The sequence below is a fragment of the Acinonyx jubatus genome, chromosome B3, assembly GCF_027475565.1.
Source record: "Acinonyx jubatus isolate Ajub_Pintada_27869175 chromosome B3, VMU_Ajub_asm_v1.0, whole genome shotgun sequence".
Lineage (NCBI taxonomy): Eukaryota > Metazoa > Chordata > Mammalia > Carnivora > Felidae > Acinonyx > Acinonyx jubatus.
In genome coordinates, this window is record NC_069386.1 from 37313701 (window position 1) to 37341273 (window position 27573).

The window sequence follows — 27573 nt, forward strand, 5'->3', positions numbered from 1 at the left end:
CCTGGAAATCAGGCTGGCGAGTTCGAATTATGGCCCTTTGACTTGTAGCTGTGTGACTTTGGGCAAGTTATTTAGCCACTTTTGCCTCACTTTCCCCAAATATAAAATGCAAGTGGTAAAATAGTACTCAACTTGTAGGGTGACTGTGAAGATTACATGAGACAACTTGTGTCTGTTGTACTTACCACCAGGCCCAGCATGGAGAAGCACTCAGAAATGCTGGCTCTTACTTAAAATGTAGTGTCCTGGGCAGGTAATACATTTCAGCTTCACATGCAGCCTATAGCAAAAGCACAGCTAGGTGTCCTGCGAGTGTTCGAGATTAGAAAATGGAGTTGGTGGGAGAATTATCTTTCCTTCTATGGAAGTTTACGTTCCACACTTGAAACTATGGGCAAATGGAATGATAAACACGAGTGTGTGGGGAAATGGTGATATCTTCCCCTGGGATTTCAATGTTTTAGGTTAAATGATAACTCCATAACTAAGAGGGTTACAGTTTTGAAAATTCTTGGCTGAAGGAGTCAATCCTCTTTCCCCCTAAATTATGGTTGTATTAAATGAATCCAGTATTGGGTATCCAGTACATCTTTAAATGGGTTGAGAAGAAGATGTTGGGTGATGGGTAGTGAGGAGGGCACCTTTTGGGATGAGCACTGGGTGTTGTATGGAAACCAATTTGACAATAAATTTCATATATTGAAAAAAAAAAAAAGAGAAGAAGATGTTGGGATGGTATTTTCTCTGTGGTCAGCTCCCTCTCTTGGGTCCCTGCCTGTTTTCACTTTACAATGCTTCCTGGTAACTTCCTACGAGGATCAACCCCTTTGCAGTTAGAAATGGAAAACGGCATTCTGAGACTCAGAAGAGAATTTTCTTAGGAGCATATTAAACAAAGTGGGGTGACGTCCCCAGGCAAGCTCATGGGAGATATTAGTGCAAATGAACCTAACCACCAGCTATATCTGGGCCCCTCACCAGCCAGGCACGGGGAAAGGGGAATTCCCTTGTTCCAAGTGGCCCCAGTGGCTTGAGAACCATGGGGAGATAGGGAAGCAGGGTATCCCACGGGGAAATCCCTGAGGATACTTTGTATTACAGACCGGTTCCTTCCCACCTCTCTTCTCGGCTTTCTCTTTCTCCTCTTGATGCATACTGTTTCTTCGTACTACAGTTACTTACATAGAAAGAAAGAGCAGTGACAGGGAGATGTGTTCCCCCCACTTCTCTCCCCAGCTCTGAGTGTTAAGCTAAAAAATATGAGTACATGATCAATGCGGTCAGCTCCAGGCATAAACTGCTTTAAAAGACCCAAGCCCCCAACAGGAATGTAGCGTAACTAGTGTTATCAGAGAAGCGAGATATCACCTGAAGGCGAGTGGCCTGTTACAGTAGGAAATTAGTAAAAAGGAAGGCAGTGGTTAAGAACAGAGGCTCTAATATCAGATAGGCCTGGGTTTGAATCCGGGCCGTACCACTTACTAATTGCATGACTGGAGCAAGTAACTTAATCTCTCTAAGCCTCAGCTTCTTTATCAGTAAGATGGGAGAAATAGCACTCCCTCCACTGGGATCCATGTGGGCATGGATATCAGCAGCTGAGCACAATGCAGTGTAATTCGTCCAGTCCAAGCAGATAGTAGCTATTTATTATAAAAAGTTGAATCAGAGAGTCAGAATTTCTTAGCGTCCATAAAGCACTCTCCACAGGGATTGATTCATATTCCTTTGGCAGGAGCAGCTTCACAGATGGATGCATCAGACTATAAATGTGTGATGCTGCTCGCCGGGAAGATCGTCCAACTAATTACCCTCAGTCAGTTCCCCTGTCCGCTAAGCAGCCTTCTCACTGCGCCTTCCGTATAGCTTTCTAAGAAGGATACAATGTGCTCACCAGATCGGGTTGACCTGAACACCCAGGCTTGTCCAACCATTATAGCTCTCCTTAGAATAAATCAGGTGGCACTCCAGTTTATACGTCGATCTCTTATGAGTTCAGCTCTACTCAAGAGACTGGTCCAACTCTGACCAAATGGAATCTCTAATCCTGTCAAGCTGAGGGTCGGGTCACACCCTGGGTTGCCCCGAATTAATAGTCTTCCAGGGCTCTTGAAGCTTCGAATTGCTGACCTGCCATACAGGTATAGCCAGCCTCGAGACTAGTTTCTTTGAACTACACAGGATTTTTTAAGTCATCTGGGCAAGAATTTACAAATCCAGAGATTTCGCCGAAAACGCAAACACGCGTTTCCAGCTTCTCTCGAAGACCCAGCCACAGGGCTAGGGCTGAGGTGGCTGCCTCCTCCAGGGAGGGCCGGTGTCTGCAGCTCAGCACTCCAATAATGAAGACAGCTCTACACCCAGTCTGTTTTCACCAGCCCTGTCCCAGCAGACTTACTTTTGTGACTCCTGTTGTAACTAAGAACACTTTAGACATTTTCTTAAGGTTTTTACTTCTTGGAAAAGAGAGAAAAAGGAAGAAGAAAGCCTACCCCATGAACACTCCTTTTGATAAGTTTGGAAACACACCTGTATTTTAGAAAACACTCAGATGAAGATAGTCCCCTGGGACATTTCATTGCACGAGCAGCTGGGACCACAGAGAGTTGGTAAGTGGGTGAGATTGGGGAGGCCTCACACTGTCCTGTGCTGAGGCTGGTAATTGGCAATGAGGAGGGGAGGGGGTGCAGCCAAAGGGGTACAGGGTGGAGTGGAGGGGCGGGCAGACAGGGTATATGAGAAGTCAGTGACCCCCTGTGCTCCAACTGGCTCTCTTGCCTCCAGAAATCTGGCCCCAGATCCTGCTTTGGACTAACACTGGGGAGGAAGATGTGAGACGTGGGAATTAGGGATGGGTTTCCAGTAGAGTCCTAGGAAGTAGTGGAGAAGTACTCAGCATTTGGACAGAAAGCCCAGCCATCCAGCTAGATTGGCAGCTCTGAGTGGCCACTCGTATGACAGGGATAGAGTTGTATGTAAATGGTCAGGGGGAAGGCTGTCTGTGGAAATCTAAACAGGCCATCTCATGAACACTGAACAAGTTCAAGAGACAATGCTAGATAATGCTATTCAAGAAATCTTTATAGCCAAAAGGAGAGGAAGTTTAATAACCAATGAGGACATCAAGGGAGAGAGATTGTTCAGGAGAATTCTAAAGCTGCCATTCAGTTAGAGAATCTGGAGAAGTGATCTAATTTCAGAAACTGCCTTCAGCCCTTTTTTTTATGATCTAGGCTGAGATCACACAATTAGATTTCAGTAGCCCTTTCAAGGCCAACCATCAATTGGCCGTACCTGTCCGACCACATCTTTTGGTTTTCCCTTTATAAAAATTCGAGATGGTTAGGCGAAGCTCCAGGCTACCCTCTGTTACTCATTCTTCTCCACCTCTGCCTTTGCTTGTGTGGCTTCCAGCGCTGCGAATGCATGGCCCTCTTCTCTCAGCCATGCCCACCGGCTCCTCCAAGGCGTGTTTTGACGCAGGCCTCCCCCCAGCCGTTACACCCATCACTACGTTGTCTCCCCTGAGAGACTGGCAGTTTTCCAAGGCACCCGTGTAGCATTCATTGATCTGGGAGACACAGAATCAGCGCCGTGGTCCCAGCGACGACTCAGAACAGCCAATTTGCCTTCTCAGGATACAGATGGGGAATCTCAGTCCTTAGAGACTAAGTGTTGTTCCCTTGATAGCATGGAGCTTATAGCAGCGGCATGGGACCAGTTAGCACCCATGTCTTCTGAGTCTCCTCTTGGTCTCTGGTTCTTTCCACCGAAGAGCTCATGGCTGCTTCCAGACCTCACAGTTGCCAACCATAAACAGATTTATTCAGGCTTCATTGCAAATAGAGATGGAAATCAAAAGACTATACAAATTGGGTATTTTGGTGGCATACTGTCCCACCTTTACAGGCTAATGAGAAGGATTTCCTCCACATAAATATCTTCTGGGCTTCCATTACACATTCTGCTTCAGAGGTGATGCTTCTAAAGAAAGTATAGGGTGAGTTACTCTCGTCTATGGGTACTTACTTCTGTTCTACCAATGAGGTTTTAAAAGGCTAAGAATGTATACTTGAATTCAAGTACAGTTTAAGGTACAATGGGTTAGAATATTGGAGAACACAGCAATTGTATTTATTCATTCCAAGTATCTCTCAGTGGATAATTAACCTGGGCCACGATAAAAACAATTCTATTAGGCCCATTTCTCTTGTGGCTAATGCTACTGTGCTACTTGCTATAGTATTTTTCTTCTGCTTCATCCTAAGCAGAATGCTCACTATAATAATGCAAGTATTACCTCTTGTGTAGTGGTTCCATTTTCCTGCTTGCAATGGAAAAGCCACAGTAGTTAGATGAGAGAAGGAAGTTTTATATTTTCACTCATGAAGATGCAATTCTTATGAAAATCTGCAGATCTATCCACTTTTTGGTAGGTTTCCTATACCATTAACTAAAGAAGTAGGTCTTTTATCCATAAAGAACACAGAGTTTTTAGGATACTTCTTTGTTCTGATACATAATTTGCCCCATACTGGATGTTTGTTTAAAAGAAAAGGAAATCTATCATAGGGAGTTTCTAATTTGGGGGGATCATGGACCCCTTTGGTCCTATAGACCCCTATGCAGAATAATGTTTAAAAATTTTTTTAATATTTATTTTTGAGATACAGAGAGAAAGAGCACAAGCAGGGGAGGGGCAGAGAGAGAGGGAGACACAGAACTCAAGGCAGGCTCCAGGCTCTGAGCTTTCAGCACAGAGCATGATGTGGGACCCAAACCCACGAACCGCAAGATCATGACCTGAGCCGAAGTCAGACACTTAACCGACTGAGCCACCCAGGTGCAGAATAATGTTTTTCAAATGCATAAAATAATATATACTGGAAACCAAATGTACTGAACTACAGTTCTATCCATGGACCCCTGGTACCTTAAACCTATCCTAGAGCTGACTTAGGGTCTACCATCTACATAATGTTTGGCTCTTCAAAGTGGAATTATGAGGTTAGAAACACAGCCTCCTAGTTACCAAAACTCAAGTCCAAAGCCCAAGTCACAAAGTGCAAAGGCAGTGGGTCACGTCAGGGAGCAAGGCTAGCTGGTTAGCAGGTGGCTGCTGACCTGGGATGATTCCAGGGCAGTGAGAAGCTCTCTTCCTGCATCCCCAAATCCCCCTTCTCCCTGTCCACTCATGCTTGAAATCCCTTAATAGAGTCTCACTCCTTTGGTTCAATTAAATAGAGGATTTACTCTTGTTAAAAAACAAAAACCCATGGGAGAGGTAATAGTCCATGCCAAAGATTTTCAAATTTATTTTCAGGAGTAGAACCTATTTTTCAAATGCAACTTTAAATAGAATTCTGATAGGTAAGTAAACGTGAGTTTTATAAGAGTTTAGTATAATTCTATATGTTGAATTATATATAAACATGTATATGTATATATCTATTTATATGTAAATCAACACTGGAAACAATGAGGTTGTCTCGATGAAGGCAAATTATGAAATCAAGAGTTACAGATAATAACTACCATCTTACATCCATCTCAGCATACAATTTATTTCTGTATTTTTTTTCTTGCATGGACAAGACAGAGAAAATTCTGATGCAAATAGATAAGGAATTTCAAATAGCTAACAATTTGTTATGGTATTTATAACCTCAGGATCTCCCTCAACTAAAATGGTCCAGAAGCTTTAAAGAACAGTAGGAATTTTTGGTTTCAAAACAGAATCTCAACAGTATCTAACACATGTTCAAATTCCTTGGTAATTAAGGATCAGTTGGTGAGTACTTAATTTAGGGAGTATGTCCAGTAGATTTCATCAGTAAGTTGAATCCTAACTCCCCTACTGATTCCACAACCTTAGGTGAGTAGCTTAATCTTAGTCTCCATCTCATGTGTAAAAAGGTTCTAAAAATGGCATCTATTTTATAGGTATAAGGGTTAAATATGATAGTGTTCATAAAGCACTTAGCATAGTGTCTGGCACAGTTCATAAGTGCTTTTATTATTGAATAATAATAATAATAATAATAATAATAATGGAAGTACTTTTCAAACATGTCATGTAACATTTTAAGATGTTCCATCACATCCCATTTAAATTTCTTTTTAGGGGCGCCTGGGTGGCTCAGTCAGTTAAGCCTCTATCTCTTGGTTTCAGCTCAGGTCAAGATCCTCACAGTTTTGTGAGTTTGAGCCCTGAATTGGGTTCTGTGCTGATAGTGTGGAGCCTGTTTGGGATTCTGTCTCTCCCTCTCTCTCTACCCCTACTCCACTCTCTCTCTCTCTGTGTCTCTCAAAATAAATAAATAAGCTTACAAAAAATTTTTTTTAATTTCTTTTTGGATATCTCTGCACCCTCTTGTTTTGAATATTCACTCAGTTTCAAAACAATCTACTTTTGTTTTGTGGGTTGAGGCAAATTTTAAGATGATGCTTTACTGCTGACCTTTTATCTACAGCTGTAAGTGAAGCAACAGGCCGACCCTGCACTGCCAGATGGAACGTGTGCAGCACATTTCCAGCCAGGTGAGAACCAACCCAAACTTAAAATGAGCAATGAGATGATCTATAATGCTATATAATCACATTGCAATGTGTATTATTGTAATTTTACCATGTACCATTGGCTCTTGTGCTGCCAAATGTGAGCTCCAGAGAACTTGCCTGGCTTTTAAGGCGTGATAGCTCACGTGTGTCGTGATACCAATACCAGTCGAACGCTAGTAGGGGCTAGGCACCGCTTTAAGACCTTGACCTGTATTTGGCCTTCACTTATTTATCTGTATGATTATTATAGGAGTGGATATGAGCAGACCTAAATTTCAAAACGTGACCAGTACAAAGATTCGCCCTAGCTAGTGAAAGACATCTTTATAAGAAATTCAAACGTGCATGTGCGTGCACGCGCGTGCGCTCAGAGTTAACCTGCCAGTGCAAACTAACCCATTGCTGGTATCTTAGTATGTGCTAAAATTTGGTACCTAACTTAAGTATGTCTGTGTTGTTCTTTGCTGCACTTTAAAATCGTTCAAATATTTATCAAAAAAATTAAGTGTGAATTGAATGTTTGCACCTTCCCTGAAACTCACTGGGGTTCTCTGTAACAGTTTGAAAACGAGAGCATTAAACCTTTTTACTCATTTATACTGAAGTGTGAGAGGAGCCAAATCAGATCCTTTTGTGGAAGCATAGGTATGAAGAAGGGGAAGAAAGTATGAGATTTCTAAGGTTAGTTCATTTTCTACATAGGCAAGACCCTTATTAGGCACCTCTTATGTGCCAGCAATGTTATATTATCTATAATTCCCAGAACACCCTTGCCTAATGGGCACCATTATCCTGACTCTGCGGAAGAAACTGACAACCCGAGATGTGCATTTGCTCACCTGGGTTGCATAACTAGAAAATGGCAGATAGGACCCAAACCGATCCACTGGATTCCAAACCCTTCCCACCACACCAGACGGCCTCCAACCCAAGTTCCCCATTTTATAACCCAGGAAAATGAGAATGAGCAAGGTAGAGTAACTTGCTCCTGGAAACAGCTAGTTGGTGGCGAGGCTGTTGTAGGAATCCAGGAGCAAGGGTATTTCACTAGGAAAACTCTATCGGACAGCCCAGTGGGAAGATGCCCCGTGCAACCAGGGTAACCGGGGCCAGCAAAATTGCTTCTTCACTTCTAGACTTGGCATCAGTCACTTAGTTTCAAGCAGAGACTAGATGAAGGAGGAGACAGACCAGTTCTCTCCTGAGCACCTAATACGAGCAAAGCACGGGTCGGGGCAGTGGAAGATCTGAAAAACAGGCAAATGGATCAGACCACAAGGTCCCTGCCCTGGTATCAGTGTGGGGGAAAAGGCATCATCCTAGGAAATATTAAATAGAATCTTTGGAAGCTCTCTCAGTAATATTTTGTTTCTCTCCCTCAACCCCTACGTGAATGTAAGTTTTAAACGTCAGTATAAAACATGGCATAATACAATATCACAATTGTCTCTAGTCCTAACATTTTCAGAGCACTTATTTGTACCAGGACCTTTGCTAAGTGCTTTGAATTCTCTCATTTAAATCTCAATGCAACCCTATGGGATATTCTTATTATGGACATTTTACTTATGAAACAACGCAGGCTGCTTCTGGGAGATTCCCCATCTAGCAAGATTCACACCAGGCAGTCGGACCCAGAATCGCTACGCTCAGAGCTAGCAGGTGCTTGGAGTTCAGCGTAGGGTTGGTCTGGAAATGCATGCAGGATCTCAGCACAGAAACTCAGGAAACACGCAAGAAACCCTCAAGAAGTTGGAGAACTCACTACCGCTGGATTTTTGATGAATGATATCCGATGCAAGCATAGCCTCTGATGGCTTCTTCCCACCCCAGAGCCGTCGTGGGCTTTTGTGAGAGCCAGAAAGCAGCCGATGATAACTCTGTCATCACTTCCTTCAGCTTTTCCAGTACTCCAAACCCAGGCAGAACTAAAATTCTAGACGGCAGCCACATACGAAGGCGATGCACGACCCTTCCACCCACCACTGCCACCGCCATATTGGTGGGATATATTTTAGGAAATCAGGAGGAAGGAACATGAGAAGTCATTGTTTTCTTGAGAACTCTAAGCAACCTGATGAGAAAGCGCTCTCTAACGATAGAGGTGGGGATGCTGTGCATGCCATCACAGTCCTTGGGTAATGACTGTGTGTCATAAATGGGATATGGCATTTCTGAATGTCTTTAAAGCTATTTCCTTTTGTTCCACTAATTTAATTTACCAAATGCTCCTGGGAAAAGGGAGGGGGACCAAGATGCTGACTCCACATTTCCTGAAAAATCAACATTTTCTTTTTAAGCCGCTCTCAAGGAAATTACGTCTGATTGTTGTCGGCTGGCTCCCTCAAACACTACCTCTGTCAGAATTCTGACCCGGCAGGTGTGAGGAAGAAATAGATGCAGAACTTGAGTGAATACCCACATCTGTTTTTGGAAAAAAGGAACAGAAGCAGCACAGAAGGAAGTAAAAGAGATAATTGCTGGCTTGAACTACAATACATTTTACTTGTGGGCAGAGGGCCAGCTTACAGCAGGCTGAATATGCAGGCCCATCTTATTGGAATTCAGCGGTGGGCCTCCATTCTTGTCCGGAGACAGCTGTAAACCAGCAGCCCATAGCATCACAATCAGGCACCGAGTTTTGTCAAGGAATGCTGATATGTACGGAAGCAGCTTTGTCTGCTTCAACTGCACCCCTGCCTAGTGAAATGACAGTCAATCTCTGATTCCAGATGACAAGAACTGGATAAAAACTTAAAACAAATGGCGACCTTTCAAAAGATTAATTTGTTTACCAACAAAATGTCCCCTCTTTGTCATCTGAGATGGGGGTGACCTTCACTTTCCTGTATCTAGGCTGAAAGGATGCTGACTATAGTCATCTGTTAACTCCATCTCAGCAATTATTCCCTTTTTTATTTTTAGTGACAAGAAGGGTTTATTAATTCACTCTGCTTCTTGTTATGGTTTATAAATGCAACAAGCTCATTCTGAATTACTGCAGTGTAACATCAATTTGTTTAAATCTAATTCTGCTACCATTGCCAAATTACGTTGTGACTGTAATTGTGGCCATATGCATGGGCTTAAAACACAATCATGTTTTGAAATCGGCCTTCTTCCCCCCACCTCCCCGAGCACCCCTCCCCCCTACTTCTGGTGCTTCTAATCATTTGACATTAACACAATTGCCTCGTTTTCTATTACTTTATCATTTCTGAAATGAATGTACTTTCACGAGAGAGATTACTATGTACACCCCAAGTAAAACAGTAAAGAATGAAACTATGATTTGTGAAGTGTGGTTGCTACCCAACTAAGTTAGTGAACAACACTGCATAACGGATGACTCATAAAATCGGGAAATCATAATAGTATTAAATTCAACCTCATGAATAAATAAAAGATTCTAAGTTTACATTGCATTATATATTTATTTATTTGGAAAGTGGGACCAGAACTGGTATAATTCTACAGCAACTTATATGTTGCCACCAAGAAAAATGTTTTTATGCTTCTTTTCTAGGTCATAACAGTTATCATCAGAGTTATTTGTGCAGCAGTACAAAGCAATGTTTTGTTTGGCTATTTTGTTAAGCATTCATAATCGTTCTTTTAAAATTCATGCTAACAGAGACATGTTTCAAGCCTTGTAAGAAACCCCTTTTATTTAAAACAAATAAATCAAAGTCAAATTTTCTGTAGGCCTTTGAATGTGTTGCCTTAGAAAGTCTAAGTGGGACTAGATGTCAGTGAGGAATTATGAAGATCAGAGATTTCTTCTTGTCTCCCCATACCTGTGAGGCTTCACTCTAAAACGTGTTAGAGGGTTGTTGTCGTTGCTTAATTTGGCAGATTTAAGATATGGAAAAAATCATTAGTGAGTTTCACTTTCAGTACTTTTTTGTAAATTGATTTTACATAGAGTTACAGGATATAAAAATCTGAAGGAAGTGTGTGTGTGTGTGTGCGCGCGCGCATGTGCCTGTCTGTCTGTCTGTCTGGGGTATATGTGTTTTCAATGCACTAAAATCTTTGCATCAGCCCCTTATGATCAGGAAGGATATACCTCTTCATAAAATGGAGAAAATATCAGCTTCTAGGAACTAATCATGTAAATCAGCTGCATATTCAAATTTGCTCTGTCCAAAATGTCTAAGATTATTTACAAGCTTTTGACAAGCTGTTCAAGTTTCATAGGAAGTAAGGGAACACATGGCCCTCGGCAGCCAAATCATAATCCCCTTTGTGTTTAGAGTAGTTCTAAAAAAGGATTAGCCTTGATGCTGCTTTTCTAATTAACTATACATCACAACACTAGACACATTGCTTCAGTTTGGGTAAGTGCTTTCAAACACATTTTTATAAGTGGTAAATCACAACTGTATTTGTTCCCAAATGCTCTACATGACTATTTAAAACCAATACCCGAATATTTCTTTAACAGGACTTTTGGCACAGTGTTTCTGTTTTATAAATCCAAACTGAAAGTACCATTTTTCAGTTGGTACCACTGTATATACATACATCAACGTAAACTGATAGGATTAACTCTTTTGATTGAAATGCCGATAGCGTGAGCAAGATGTATATAATGTACATACATTTAGAGCACGCTGGCATAGATTTTCTTGGAGTTAAGTTTAATGGGAAAAAAGGATCATCAGTATAATAAATGAGTGTATATTATCTATGTGTCGTGTGAGGCAAAGTACTTTCCCAAACCCTGTGTGTTCAAAGTACTTGGGCACAATCCCCAAAGCACTCATCCTATTGGGAATTAGAAAAAAGAATATAACAAATGACTAAGGTTCTGCCCCCAATTTTGGGTAGAGTTCTGAATTCCTATTTATTTCTGAATCTTCACTCACATTCATGAAAGTAAAGCATAATCCTCTGTAAATCTAGAGGTATGCCTTTTTAAACTTTGATGTTAGAAAAAGTTTGCTTGAAACGCGGTGGTTGCCTTGGGCTACAAAGCCTCAGCACTCCACCAGCGAAGCCAATATTAATTCTAGATGGAAGGGGAAAACCAACAGCAACAAAAGAGAAATCTGCCTCTGTCTGTGCAGCCAGAGAAATAATATTTTTATTTCAAGGGCTTTGGGCTCATGGGAGGCAGATAAAAACCTTTTCACATTATTCACAGTGACATTTTAAATAAAGTTTCAGCAGGAATAAAAATATCAAACTTTCCGGTTATTTCTTAGGCTATAGAAGTATTTCTATGATAAAGTGCTCTCAAGCCAAAGCTGATAAAATAACATAAGGCACATATAAAGAAACTAAAAATACAGTTCAGGGTTACATGAATGAAGCAGGCAGATGAAAATGTCTGCGTAGGAAATTCAGAAGATTAATCTAAGAGACTCTTCTGGTTAGAAATGGTTTTGCAATTGAATTCTAAAATTAATCTTGGTTTTAGTCTTGATTTCACCAAAGCATGCATTTAAGAGCTTTCGAGGTTAAAAGTGTATTTAAAAATTTATAGATGTCATCTCAGTAACTGTTTTTCAGGTTTAGAAATAATCTCAAGTCAAATGATTTCTCAATGAAAATGAAGCATTTCTTTGAAATCTCCTAAGAAAACCCCACAACACAGAAAGTACAGTCCTGGCTTTGGGACACCTAGCAGCCAAATAGAGGCACAGACTCTGGGATCATTTAATGCCAATCTGCATTTGATTATTCTTCCCTCTCTTCCTTTTGCTGACATAAAGAATTAATTCATGCTTGCTTCAGATTTAGAATAATATTCTTAAATTTTGTGTACTATATGATCATATGCCATGGAAGCCAATGATACGCTGCTGTTTCCTTTTGCTTTTTCTAGCGGTGAGCCTGCTATCAAAGAAATAAAATATTTAAAATTCCTCTATTCATTTTCGTTGTTAAATTATCTCATCCTTGTTAAAATTACGATGCCAGATTATTTAGGAACGGCAGGTAAAACAGACAAAACTGAATGGGCTACAAAGAGAGCCTCTAAAAGTAGGTTTACACATTTTTCATCATTTGTAATTACAAACCAAATGAAAGCCACTCCACCTCATCTCCCCCAAATTCTAAGAACAAAAGGATCAAAATCTTTACTTAAAATCGACATTGTATCTTACAAAATATATGACTTTTAATTCTTGAAGAAATTAAGAGCTCATGAAAACAACTCGTTACTTACACATGCTTTTCTCTGATTAATGTATGGCAAACTGATTCCATAGGTCGAATTTATAGCACCTCTGTGGTGGATGTTTTCAGGATCGTGCATGATTTTTACATTCAACCCTATCTTTCGCTGGAACAAAGAAACAATGAAACTTTCATGCTGAATGAACAAAAATGCTTACTAACATTTTATATCCTCAAAGGAGTATGAAGTTCTTTGAAAATAATTATTTTAATGTAATTCTTATTGCAAAAATAAAAATATATATATATACATATACATATATATTTGGGTTTCTTATTTAGGCTGCGAATTGGTCTCTTTATTTACAGAAAAGGAACTTTCTGCAGATTTTCCTCCACGTATCCTATTGCTCATACAGACACAACCTTGGACGCCATTCATTTCCTCAAAAATAATGTTAGAAGTCAACCAAGGTGGACAAAAGACCGGGATACCTGGTCTCGGTTTATTTTTAGCTTTCCAGGTCAAGGATTTTTGCCAATGAAATCTATACTACAAATACACAGGTAGAGGGCTCCCTTGGTCTGTTAATGTGGCCACTTTCCTCAAGGGACATTTACAGGTAAATCTCAGTGGGGACTTGGTGAATTTACCGCAACAAATTTAGTGATTCCACAGAGGTTTTGCTATCTATGGGATACACGTGTGATTTCATTAGGAAAAAAAGGCATCTTGTTTGAACCACGTGTTCCTCATTTTAAATAATTCAAATTAGCTGCGGCTGCGATGCCTAACTATAAACCACCAGAGAAGACAGCACCGTGGTGGTGGAAAGAGGCATGGGGTAGGTGTGCAGAGACCTAAGTTCCAATCTTGCTCCCTCCCGCCCCCGACTGCCTGCATGTAACCTTGGGTAAGTTACTTTCCTTCTTTGAAAATCGGTTTCTTTATTTGCAAAACGCAGCAGTTAGACTTGAAGGTCTCTTGGAGAACTATTCACCTCACCCCCACCCTCCAACCTCCACCCCTACCCCTCCTGCCTCCCCCCCCCCCATCCTCCCCAGCTTTGGCTTTCTATGATTTGATGCTAAAAGGTAAGTTGACACTTAAGGAATATGACATTACTGACAGTTTCTGAAGTCTTGTGACATTTTATTGTGATATGTAATTCACATACTATAAAATTCACACCTTTAAAAGTATATATACTCTTCAGTGATTTTTCAGCATAGTCACAAAGCTGTGCAGCCATCACCCCTAATTTCAGAACATTTCTATCACCCCAAAAGAAATCTCCTACCCATTAACAGTCACTCCCCATTCCCTCCACCTCCTTCCAGCCCCTGGCAACTACTAGTCTACTTTCTGTCTCTTAGACATTCTGGGCATTTCATGTAAATGGAATCCTAAAAGATGGGTCCCTTGTGACTTTTTCAAAAGGAAGTGTTGTGAGCAATTAAAAATTTTTTTCCTTTCAATTGAGTGTCTTAGTTCTGGGGGTGATCTGATGCAATTGTTAAAATGGTTGTAGAAACCAGGAAGATTAGTTTGGTCATCACCGGCTGTTTGGTCATCAACATTCATAAGTGGGCTGTGCCTGAGGTCAAGGTGAAGGGGAACATTACAGAAATATCTGTGGAATGCGTGCTGTCCTGATAAGTTATTTCTTAGCACAGGCTCCAAACCTTCCTTTTATTTGTTTACATAGCAGTTTTTAAACCAAATCGTTAAATAACTGTGCTCAGCCGTCCACTTCATTTAATCCATGCAGGGATACAGGTTGCATGTAAGGCATTTCTGTTTCCTCCTCCTTGAAGTGCATGTGGTTGTGAAAACAATGTTGTGCCTAATTATAAATGGCTTTCCTTCTGTGGGTAACCCACACTCCCAGCACTACTCCGGGGCTTTTGCGTGGAAGCTGAATGCCTCTTTTATTGAAATTAATACCTGAACATAATTTTTTCCTTCTTAATTAAACTTTCAGAATAATTTCCCATCCAGCAAGGATTGGGAAATTGCTAATATGTATTATATTGACTGGATGTAGTTTCTGTAATTAGGGTGTTTTTAAAATGTGAACCCTGGATACAATTGACGGTAATAGCTTCATCTATCATGTATAAGCTTTGTTAGAACTTTTTAATTCTGGGATCATTGGCTCGGTGGACCGTAGCATTTTCTTAGTTTTCTTATGCTCCATCAACTTTGTGTGGCTGTTGTACTGGTGTAGGGAGGAAATGACCAAATACAGAGCCATTGTTAAAAGTGGCATTAAAATCTGGTGGTTTTCTGCCCATATGTATGTTTCTGTGGCATTAGACATAGCTCCTTATGGAAAGAAATCCAAATGTAAATAGAAATCCAAAAGAAATGACAGGTTGTAATATCAATTATTTATCAGTCGTTTTCTAAAGCTATGGGAGAGGTCCTTTAAAATTATTAATATTCTAATATTTACTCTGTTGGCACCAAAGCATGGGTATGCCAAAATAATATATTATAACACATGATTAAATTTCCCTTTTAAAAACATATTAAAAGAGCCCACATTTAAATAACATTAACATACCAAATGGTTTCACTGTAAATCACTACAAATACATTCATCACCTAAATTTGTCTCACAAACCACCTATCGAGATATATAGGAAAATACTTATAAGCATTAGCTGCATTATCAGATCTACTAATAAGATTTTTTTTTTTTTTTTAAGAAAAACAGTTGTCAATTTAAAAAAGAAAAAATTCACCCTTCCACTATGCTGAAGAACAAACTCGGGAAGATCCTTTTTCCTGACAGTAAGATAAAATATCAAAAATAATTTCAGAAATTTGTCTTAAATTGATCAAGAAAAGGCAGCAATTTATTTAATCTATCCTGAGTCCCTAAACAATCTCAACGTAGAATTCTCTCCTTTTGATAGTAATTACAAGCAGATATATCAAATGTGACTCTCATTTAGACTTTGGTTTGTAAGAACAAAAGTTATTATCAGAGCCAATTACTGTTTTACCTACATGGCTGCACAGAAGCAGGGAGCTCAATTTTCATCTCATCAGTGATTTTGTGGTATTTATTTTATTACTATGCCCACAAAGCTATATAAGAAGGAAATAGCTTATGCTATTAAAACTAGAGTTTAAACATAAGAAGCTAAGGTTTCTTTTCGAAGAAGTTCTGAATTAAAAACACTAGGCAGCGTGTAATACCAGCTCCCCAGACATGGGCAGACCATAAAATGACATACATCCGAGCAGTAGATCCCGCACAGAGTAATCAAAATTGAAATGCTTCACAAACAAAGTTGAGACAGGCTATTTACTAAGTTACAGTATTATCAGCATAACATTATTCTCAACCGTGTTTGCTGCAAGTAATGCCTTCTAACGTGGATATTGCCTAATATTATATTCCCACTGGTTAAAGACTTCTGCTGTTTAATCTCAAAACCAGAAAAAAGAAAAAATCCAGTCACCTCTAATACTCTGATTCTTTCAACCATTATTATATTTAATGGAAAGAACAATAGACATCAAATCGTGGTTCAAGCCACGTGCTCAAGATTTCTCATTTGTAAAACTGGGTAATAATACCTACCCTCACAGGGTTGTTTGTGAGGTTGAAATGATTAATGTACGTTAAGTATCTTGAAATGACAAAGCACTACTCGGGAGCCTACTGGCCAAAAAATGACGGCTATGGGTCAAAACACTTCTAATATATAAAAACCCATGAGTTCCTTATATACATACACATATATGTGTGTGTGTGTGTGTGTGTGTGTGTGTATGTGTGTGTGTGTGTGTGTATATATATATAATTATATATTATAAATATATAAAAAGCCATGAGTTCTTTATGTACATATATATTATATATTACTTTATATAATTTTTTTAAAGTAGACTTCATGCTCAGCATGGAGCCCAACACAGGGCTTGTACTCATAACCCTGAGCTCAGGACCTGAGCTGAGGTAGGGGCACCTGGGTGGCTCAGTTGGGAAGTGGGAAGGCAAGTGACTCTTGGCTTTGACTCAGGTCATGATCTCACAGTTTCGTGAGTTCAAGCCCCAAGTCAGGCTCTGTGCTGGCAGTACAGAGTTTCCTTGGGATTCTCTCTCTCTCTCTCTCTCTCTCTCTCTCTCTTTCTCCTTCCCCCTCTCCCTCCCCCACTCACACTGTCTCTGTCACTCTCAAATAAATAAATAAACTTAAAAAAAAAAAAAGGAAGAAAAAAAAAGACCTGGGGCGCTGGTTAGCTCAGTCGGTTAAGTATCCGACTTCAGCTCAGGTCTGTGCTGACAGCTCAGAGCCTGGAGCCTGCTTCAGAGTCCGTCTCTGCCCCTCCCCCGCTCATGCTCTAGTCTCGTCATTGTGTCTCTATCAAAAATAAACATTAAAACAATTTAAAAAAATTTCAAGATAATTGGGGAAAACGGAACAATGACTGGAAATTATATGGTATTAACGCATTGTTAAATTTGTTAGATGTGGTAATAGTTGTGGTTTTTCTGGGTTTTTTAAAATTTTTTAATGTTATTTATTTTTGAAGGACAAAGAGAGACAGAGTGTGAGAGGGGAAGGGGCAGAAGAGAGGGAGACACAGAATCGGAAGCAGGCTCCAGGCTCTGAGCTGTCAGCACAGAGCCCGACACGGGGCTGGAACTCACGAGCTGTAAGATCATGACCTGAGCCGAAGTCAGACGCTTAACTGAGCCAACCAGGTGCCCCAGTTTTTTTGTTTTTTGTTTTTTGTTTTTTTTTAAGTCCTTATCTGACGTGCTTAAGGGTAAGATAATATGATGGCTGGGATTTGCTTTAAAAGACTTCACCGGGGGCCATGGGTGGCTCAGTCAGTTAAGTGTCCGACTCTGGATCTCGGCTCAGGTCATGATCTCACAGTTTGTGGGTTCAAGCCCCACGTCGGGTTCTGTGCAGACAATGTGGAGCCTGCTTGGGATTCTCTGTCTCCCTCTTTCTCTGCTGCTCCCCAGCTCTTGCGTGTGCTCTCTCTCTCTCTCCCCCCTCCCCCATCTCTCTCAATAAATAATATATTATAAGACTTCAAAAAATGTGGAGGGAACAGATGAAATAAGAATGGTAACGTTATGGCAAATGTTAAAGCTGCTTGTGGGTTACATGGATTTCATTCTGTATTTTTGTGTCTATTCAAAAAATAATTTCCTTAGTAAAAAGGCCTATTTAAAATTAAAGGGTAATTAAAATCAAACTATTCACGAATTTACTATTGTTTCAACTCTATCACTCTCTGATATACGACAGCCCCTCTACCTCTCTGCCGGGGCTGGAGGGACCAACAATCACAGCATCACTTAACTCCAAGCTGCTTCTAAATTACCCAGCTGCTGCCTAACTGCCTCAGGTTCACAAAACCTGAAGACTTAACTACTCCTAGTCAGATGGGCCCCTCCTGTTTTCTGATTCCTGTAGGAGTTGAGCTGTAGACCATGAGAAAGGTTGGGGGAGAGAGCAAGCATTTACTCAGCTGCCATTTTGTGCCGGGCACCATAACAGGTGGGTATTGTCCTAATCCAACTGACTCACTTTAGCCTTTAAAAGGACAAGAGATGGATGGCCGGGTGGCTCAGTTGGTTAAGCGTCCGACTTCAGCGCGAGTCGTGATTTCACGGTTTGTGAGTTTGAGTTCCGTGTCCGGCCCTGTGCTGACAGCTCAGAGCCTGGAACCTGCTTTGAATTCTGTGTCTCCCTCTCTCTCTGTCCCTCTGCCTCTCACACTCTGTCTCTCTTTCTCTCAAAAATAAATAAGCCTTAAATTATTTTAAAAAAGGACAAGAGGGAGTATGTGATATTATCACTCCTTTACCAATGACGATAATTGGTTAAGTGACTTCTCAAGGGCCCACTAGTGAGGAGGTAGGATTTGATTTATGTCTCTGACTTTAACACCTCTTTCCATCGTAACATGCTGCCACGTCGTAAAGAAATGTTAGTTGATACACTCCTGATGCAACTTCCTATCTACCAAATCCTTTACTCTCACTCTAATCCTCATGGGCCTTGCTTTGGTCCGGGCCCTCCTTGATTGTTAAATACACCTCTGCAATGGCCAGTGTGGTGGTCTCCTTACTGCCAGTCCATCCTCTGCATAAACTCTGGAAGGACGGAGTCTCTGATCACTAATTAAAATACGTCTCTTACCTCTTTAACATCCCCCAAAAGTTTCCCTTAGGGTGGCATAATCTGGCCCCTTCCTACCGTCCAGCCCCCTCTGCTACATTCTATCGTGACTGCTCATAGAGCAGCCAGCCTGTGGCCATATACAACATGTCCTCTCCATCTCTGTGAGTGAGCATGCTGTTCCCTCTTCGGCAAATGTCCTCTTCTCTCTCTGGTGTCTTCTGGACATACTCTTACTTCCAAACTTGAGCTCAGATCAGGCACAGTGTCCTCTGGGAGACCTCCCCTAACCTCTATCTCTCTTTCTCTACTCACAACACAATGTATTCATTCATTCATTCCAGCATTTATTAAGAGCCTGCTAGGTGGGGGTGCCTGGGTGGCTCAGTCGGTTACACATCTGCCTCTTGGTTTCAGCTCAGGTCATGATCTCACGGCTCATGAGACTGAGCCCCACATTAGGCTCTGCGCTGACAGTGTGGAGCCTGCTTGGGATTCTCTCTTTCCCTCTCTCTCTGTCCCTCCCCCTGCCTCAAAATAAATAAACATTTAAAATAGATAAAAGGTAAAAAAAAAAAAAAAAAAAAGCCTGCTAGGTGTGGGTGAATAAGAAAAAGTCCCTGCCCACATGATCTGATATTCTTGAAGGGATGTAAGGAATTATAATAACCATGTAAACAGATGTATAATTAATTTCAGATGGCCATAAGTGGGATAGAGAATAATGGGAGAATAATCCCTTAGATATGGTGGTCAAGGACAGCCTCTCTGATGAGATGACAGTTGTATTGAGACCTGAATGAAAAAACTGAGCTAGTCATACAAAGATCTGGGGGTGGTTGAGGAGTGAGAAATTGATGGCTAATGAGAAGGGATAAATGCAAAATCGAAGGCCTTAATAAGAGAGACACTTCCATGATGACAAAGGAGAAGACATAAAATATAAATCCACACATAGAAAAATTAATTAATTTGGTAATGGGAAGGCCAGGACTACATTTGCCTCTGACTGAAAACTGGAAGAGTATTGCTTAAATAAGACAGAATGGATTCCTCTCGTGTATACGAAGTCCGGGGCTGGGCTTTTCAGGCTTGGTTTGGAAGTTCATGAAGTTGCTCCCTGCCATCCCTAGTGTATAGGCTTCCTCCTGTGGGTCTACGTTTGCTACTGGAGTCCTAGCCATCATAGCTTCCTTCCAGGCAGCAAGATAAAAGAAGGCAGGAAAAGGGTCAAAGGATGCAAGCCAGCCATCTTTTAAGGAAGTTTCCAGACAACCGCCCACGATACCTCCCCTTACACTTCATTGGCCAGTACTTGGTCCTGTGTCCGGCTGCAAGGGAGGCTGGGAAATATAGTCTTTATTGAGCAGCCATATCTCTAGCTAAAAATCAGCCACTCCGTACTCACTGGACAGAACTGCGACACATGGTCGTGCTTAACGGCAAGGAGGCCTCAGAAATGAGGGACCATCCTCGCGCGTGATGTCATCCTGAACCCAATCACGGCTGTCTGTAATGCAGAAAGGGGGCTGGGTATCGGCTAGGGAAGCAACAGTTTCTGCCACAAGCATGCAACCTAACTTAGCTAAGGAGGAAAAGGACCATAAGGCAAAAGTGATAGAGAGTGAACTACTGAGAGGTCGGTAAAGGTTCTTAGAGTGTTGAAGAATCCTCGGGAGAACATACTACGGAGCTGGCAGACAAGGACATGGTGGTCAGAAGCTGTTGTGCTTGAAACAGATTGTAGAGCTGATGTACTTACTGGTCATAACAAAGCCCAGGGAGTTGGCATGCCCCGCTAGCCCTACAGGAGCATTTTTCCTAAACCTGTGTTATGGCATTGCCAACGCCGTAGGATGCCCGTCTACAAACTTTGAACCCCTTACGGCACAGACACACACAGATCTTCTACCTCACACATAGTACCATTAAAAATAAAGTAGTTGAGGAAATAGCACACCGGGGATGAAAGACATTTTTTTTTTTTTTTTTTTAGTTTCACTATGTTTATGCTATCATTACAATGTGCCCCCATGCCACAATCATCAGTGAACGGCCGTGGTGTGGGCCAAAGGTGACATTCTGTCCAATTTTTATGGCACGTGGGCCAATCACTAATTCTATGACCGACCTCCCTCTGCTACTAACTACCCTCCTGAGTAGGGAAGCCAGAGAACACGGCTCTCCTGCGTGTCCAGAAGTTAGTATTTCCTGGGAAGGTACAGAGCAAGGCATGAGAAATTTGGGATGCCACCTTCAAAATGTTACTGAACCGTCGAATACCATCTAATGAAATTCAGGTAGTCCTTGCACTTGTAGGTAGTAAGTTACTTCTGTTTCTGGGAAGGGTGTCATGAATCATAAGTATGTAGCTAAGTGAATCTTCTATAGAAATAATATTATTAGGAGGTATAGTCCTAATGGCCTATTTTTGATGCCTAGTTTTTATAGAAATAGCCCCAAAGCTCACACTTAGTCATCTGTTCCATAAGCTATAGCTTGTGAACCTCTTGAAAGTGTATAGGTAAGCCAAGTGAATAGTAACCAGTTATAGCCAAACGATATCACACATGATAGAGTATCATAATGTATTATGAATAATTCTAGCACGGCTTCATAATTGCTACATTAGTTGTACTGCAACAAATCGGAAAGTAAAAAAGTTCACCTTGAGCAGGTGTGTTGATTGAGAAGTTTCTCTGGGAAAGTTTGGAGGGACATACTTAAGGATAATTCTGGCTATCGTTAGGGCCATTTGTGAACCGAATCAGGGCTTTATGTTGCTGTGGGTTTGTTTGTTTGTTTGTTTGTTTTTCTGTTGTAAATTTCCCTGTGGCAAACACAGGAAGGGAACTCAAGTTTTTGTATTTTTTTTTTAATGTTTGTTTATTTTTGAGAGTGTGCAAGCGGGGGGGGGGGGGGCGTGCAGAGAGAGGGGGACAGAGAATCCAAAGCAGGCTCTGCGCTGACAGCAGCAAACCTGATGTGGGGCTCGAACTCACAAACCGTGAGCTATCCCTGAGCCAAAGTTGAATGCTCAACCGACTGAGCCACCCAGGTAGCCCAAGTTTTTGTATTTTCTCACAATGGTGAGAAATGGCCAGAACTTTGAGGTCAAACAGACCTGCATTTGAATCCCAGTTCTGCTGTTGCTTGGGTTTAGATTAGAATCATCTCCCATCTTCCAGTCCCATATCTGCAAAATGGGCATAATAATAATTCCTTCCCTCAGAATGTTGTGAGGATGAGCTACAAGTTCATCATCATGGCCCACACCGGCTCCTAAGTGGTCCCCCTGCTTCTGCCCTTGTTCTTTTACATCCTTGAAGGACAAGACCCCAGTGGCTTCCCATCACAGTGATATCCAAAGTCCTCACAACGGTCCTTGAGATCCGGCCCCCTACCACTTTTCCTACTCCTCTCCCCCTGCACATTCCCCTGTAGCTTCCTTGCTGTTCACACTCCTAATTCAGGGTCTTTGCATGCTCCAATTCCTTTGCCTGGAATGCTCTGCCTCCAAATAGCCAAAGACTCATTCCCTCTCATCCATCAGATTCCTGCTCAAGTGAGACCATCCAACGCCCCTAGGCTCCTTCCCCAGCTTTTCTCTCACCAACTAACATACTATATAATTACTTTGTGCATCATTTTTGTTTTCCTAATGACTGCCCCACCCCACCTAGAATGTAAGCTCCATGAGAGCAGAGATGTTTGGCTGATGCCTAAATAGTATCTGGCACATATTAGGCACATAATTGAGATTGGCCAGTATTCATCAGCAAATAATAAGAATTAACACTTGTATAACAGTCACCCACGTATGGTGTGCTGTTATAAACATTTACAAATATTAGCTCCTCTATCCTTACAGCAGCTCTATGAGGTAGGGGCTATTCTTACGTCCATTTTGCAGATGAGGAAGTGAGGCACAGAGAGGTTAAGTGACTTGCCAAGGAACAGGTAGGAAGTGGTGGACCCAGGATGTGAACCCATACTTCTAACCACGGTGTTGTTGTCATCTAGTGAGAGCCTACTCCGGGCTTGGCACTGTCTGGGCACAGATTACAGCAATGAATGAAACAGAGTCTCTCTGCTTTGGATTAATAGAGCTTTGAGAAATGATCAAATGCAAAGGATGTATCTTGGCAGATCCAGGTTTGGACAGAGGATTGGTAAAAGCCATCTGAGGATTAATTGGGGAAATCTGAGTATGACCTGAGTATTTATTGTATTCACGAATTATTGTTCATTTTTTAGGTGTGGTAATGGTGCTGTGGGTATGTAGGAATATGCTCATTTTTAAAAAAAATTTTTTAACATTTTTTATTTATTTTTGAGAGACAGAGACAGAGTGTGAGCAGGGGAGGGACAGAGGGAGAGGGAGACAAAGAATCTAAAGTAGGCTCTAGGCTCTGAGCTGTCGGCACAGAGCCCGATGCGGGGCTCGAACCCATGAGCTGTGAGATCATGACCTGAGCGGGAGTCAGAGACGCTTAACCGACTCAGCCATAGGAATATGCTCATTTTTAAAGATGCATGTTAAAGCATTGAGGGATGAAATGTCCTTAGGTCTGTATTTTAAAACACTTCAATAAAAAGTGATGACACAAAAATGGCAAAGTTTAATGGTTATTAAATCTAGGCGAAGGAGGAATGGTCATTCCTGGACTGTTTTCTCTTTGGATATTTCCATAATATAACAAAAGGGTTTTTAAAAACCCAGGGAAAAGGAGCAGACATTTTTTTTTTAGTTTTTTTTTCAACATTTATTTATTTTTGAGACAGAGAGAGACAGAGCACGAACAGGGGAGGGTCAGAGAGAGGGAGACCCAGAATCTGAAACAGGCTCCAGGCTCTGAGCTGTCAGCACGGAGCCCGATGCGGGGCTTGAACTCACAGCCCTCACAGACTGCGAGATCATGACCTGAGCCGAAGTCGGCCGCTTAACCGACTGAGCCACCCAGGCGCCCCAGGAGCAGACATTTTTTAAAAGCCACTGCTTTCATGGAGCCTAGCTTCTTGTGAGAAGATGGAGGTCACAGTGGTTGGCTCATTGGGGGCCTTGTCTTCTGTGCGCTCTGGTCTGTGAAATGCAATTACCATCTCATCTGCAAAACTTTCCGCCCAACGCCAAGTGAGGCAGAACTCTCAGCGACAGTCTGGGAAGCCATGCTTACTTGCTCTTTTTCCTTCTTTCATCTCTCACCATATTATTCTTCATGATGTCCAAAATCTTCAAAACTTCAGTTTCAGAGCAAAGTTTGAAAGTCGCTTTCTCAATTCGATCCACATCCACAAAGTTGGATCCTTCCCATCTTAGACCCTGATTCTGCACATTGCTGCATCATAGTGGATCACAGTGTATTTTTTATGTTTGTTCGATTGATAAAGCATCCATTGTATGGAATTAAGAGAGGGAATCATTTTCAAGCAATGGGATGCGTTTATTTTCCCTGCTCCACAGCTTGTATCGTGCTTGTAAGGAGGTCCTTTGATCTGAACGGTGTAGGAGTTTGCTCACCAGATACTACAAGAAAATCAAATGCTCTCTTGGCCCCTAAACTTTTTCTCCTTCTCTTCTTCCCTCCATCTTCTCCTTTGTTGTTTTTATTTCAAACCCTGTAGCCTGAGGTGCCCCAAAGAGGGGCTGAGCTGGTGTTGATGAGGAGCAAAGATACATTGTGAAGAAAAGTCATCACAATACGGCTTTTTTGAAAGTAAAAGATCAATAACCAATTGTTTTTTTCCCTCACAATATTACTGACCATATTCGCTCTGCTTTTCATCTCTGTGACTTATTTACTTTATAACTGCAAGTTTGTACCTCTTAATCCCCTTTATCCATTTTGCCCATCCCCCATCCACCTCTCCTCTGGTAACCACCAGTTTGTTCCCTGTATTTAAGAGTCTGGTATTTGTTGCTTCATTTGTTTTTTTTGTTTGTTTGTTTTTGTTTTTTTAAGATTCCATATGTAAGTGAAATCCTGTAGTATCTGCCTCTCTGTGTCTGACTTACTTCACTTAGCATAATACCCTCGAGGTCCATCCATGTTGTCACAAATGGCAAGATCTCATTCGTTTTTATGGCTGAGTAATATTCCATTGTGTATATGTACCACATCTTCTTTATTCATCCATCTATCGATGGACACTTGTGTTGCTTCCATATCCTGGCTATTGTACATAATGCTGCAATAAACATAGGGGTGTCTGCATCTTTTTGAATGAGTGTTTTCATTTTCTTAGGTAAATATCCAATAGTGGAGTTGCTGGATCATGTGGTAGTTCCATTTTTTAATTTTTTGAGGAAGCTCCGTACTGCTTTTCACAGTGGTTGCACCAGTTTACATTCCTACCAACCGTGCACGTGGGTTCCCTTTTCTCCACATGCTCTCCAACCCGTGCTGTTTCTTACCTTTTCGAGTCTAGCCATTTTGACAGGTGGAAAGTGATAGCTCATTGAGGTTTTGATTTGCATTTCCCTGGTGATCAGTGATTTTGATCATTTTTTCATGTGTTTATTGGTCATCTCTATGCCTTCTCTGCAAAAATGTCTATTCCGGCTGCCCTGCCCATTTTTTAATCAGATTGGGGTTTTTTAGTGTTTATATTTATAGTTCTTTATATATTTATTAGTTGTATAACCTCTTATTGAAAATATCATTTGAGAACATCTGCTCCCATTCAGTAAGTTGCCTTGTTTCTTTTGTGTTTGGGTTTTTTTTGTTTTTTGTTTTTCTTTTTTGCTGATGGTTTCCTTTGCTGTGTAAAAGCTTTTCATTTTGGTGTAGTCCACATAGCTTATCTTTGCTTTTGTTTCCCTTGCCTGAGGAGACCTTCTAGAAAAATGTTGCTAAGTCTGATGTATAAGAGATTACTGTCTGTTTTCTTTTAGGAATTTCATGGTTTCAGGTCTCGCATTTAGGTCATTAATTCATTTTGAGTTTATTTTCACGTATGGTGTGAGAAAATGGTCCAGTTTCATTCTTTGGCATGTAGCTGTCCTCGTAAACAATTCTTAATTATGAGTGTAATTATAATTGAGCAACTCCTAATTGTTTGTCATGCAAGTTTTTGGTGCTAAATGGAACTCCAAAGATCGTTATCTACTTTGGAGAAAGGAAGCTTAAAGAAGCAACCGGGGTTTACCTAGTCGAACAGGTTGGCAGTGGGCAATTAAAGGTGGTAATATCCCAGTTGGATTTCCCTGCTACTTAATAATATAAGCTTTTAAGTTGGTGTAGTAGGCTTGCGGGAACAGCTGGCAAAACAGCACTGTTTGTCATTGAGTTTACAATGCAAAATTAGGGCTATCTTGTATGTCAGCGGTTATGCATTTTTAAGCAGATGTCACTGATATTAGAAATAAAACAACAATAGGGATCTAGGCCCTGGAGGTAAAGTCAGGGTAGGAAACCGTCCATGCCCCTTGTAAATGAAGCTCACCCATGCTCACAGTCTTTAAAAGAACTCTGGGCTTACACACTGCACATAAGATTCCCTATCTTTATGATCATTCTCCAGGATTCAAAACTCTTCTGGGAAAATACGTTCTGGCTGTGGTTTTATTTTTTTCCGGAATCATAATAGCAGCTATACATTCGAGAGAGTCCTAGTTTCAGATATTTTGTTTGCAAAGAGCCCCAATCTTCTACATGTGGGCCACCAGTGACCCTCTTGAGATTCTTGGGGGGGAGGGGGAAAATTGAGCTGAAGCAGAGACTTACTAGTAAGGGAGGTGAGAAGTTTAAGCTCCCTTTATCATAGCACTCCGTTTTCTTTTCAGAACAGCCTTTATTATGATGTGGTATTTTCTTATCGATGGTCTGTCTCCCCTGACTAGAATGTAAGCTCTGAGAGCAGGGACCTGGCATCATTGATCATAGTGTGCCTCTGCCAATTCTTGGCACACAGACAGTGGCCAAATGAACTCCGTGTAAGAAGTGCCACGACCATGGTCAGAGTTGGCTGTTTTGCGAGTGTAGTGGAGCCTGGACTGGTTTTACATGGGGGTGGGCACCCCCTTAGGGGTCCCTATGATGTCCTTTCTTCATTCCACAAGCATTTATGGAGAATCCCTTGGCAATATGCAGCAATGAACAAACTGACATGGCTTCTGCCCTCATTAAACTTCCATTCTAGTGAGAGAAGCTGACACTTAAAAAAAAAATCTAGTTAGAAATTTTGCCAAGTGTGGTAAAGGAAAAATACGGATAATGCCATTATAAAAAGGGTACTGCATGATGGCTTCACAGCTTGGGGAAGATACTAAAAACCACTGACTGAACACTTAAAAAGGGTGAATTTTATGGTATATTAATTATACCTCAACAAAGTTATTGCCTACAAAGGGGTACCACAGTGGTTATGCCTACATTTCTGGGTTCATCATCCTGGCCCTGACACTTACTAGCTGTGTTCTCTTGGGCAATTTCTTTAACATTTCTGAATCTTGGTTTTTTCATCAATAAAATGAAGACCATAATAGCACGTCTTTCTAGAATCGTTCTGAAGCTTAAACAAGTTAGTGTTCCAAAAGCACTGACAGGAGGTGAGCTATTATCACTTGTGGGGGGTTGGGGAGGGAACAGGAATTAAAGAGCAAGAACACTCAACAGGCAAAATCAGTAACCTCTTGAACTCAATTCCTTGCCACTTGGAAACTTTCCTTCTAGGGCCCTGTTCCAAAATTCTGGCTTTGCACAGTGGCAGTATCGTAGC

At 41.2% G+C, this 27573-nt stretch overlaps 2 protein-coding genes across 10 annotated transcripts in view; one reads left to right on the forward strand and one right to left on the reverse strand.

Annotated features, from left to right (window-relative positions):
- The window catches only part of IQCH (IQ motif containing H), a 210260-nt gene that overhangs the window by 160470 nt on the left and 22217 nt on the right, over nucleotides 1-27573 (reverse strand). For 4 of the 8 annotated variants that reach the window (XM_027067600.2, XM_053223829.1, XM_053223831.1 and 1 more), the window contains exon 5: nucleotides 12740-12856. The exons of 1 other annotated variant lie outside the window; for it this stretch is intronic. In XM_027067600.2, coding sequence (XP_026923401.1) covers nucleotides 12740-12856 — 117 coding nt within the window. Of the gene's footprint in view, nucleotides 1-2776; nucleotides 3985-9809; nucleotides 10404-12739; nucleotides 12859-27573 lie in introns of those variants that run through there. 3 more of the 8 variants (XM_027067605.2, XM_053223830.1, XM_053223828.1) reach the window with 3 other exon arrangements.
- AAGAB (alpha and gamma adaptin binding protein) overlaps nucleotides 1-27573 on the forward strand; it is a 114189-nt gene that overhangs the window by 9125 nt on the left and 77491 nt on the right. The gene's annotated exons all lie outside the window — the stretch shown is intronic.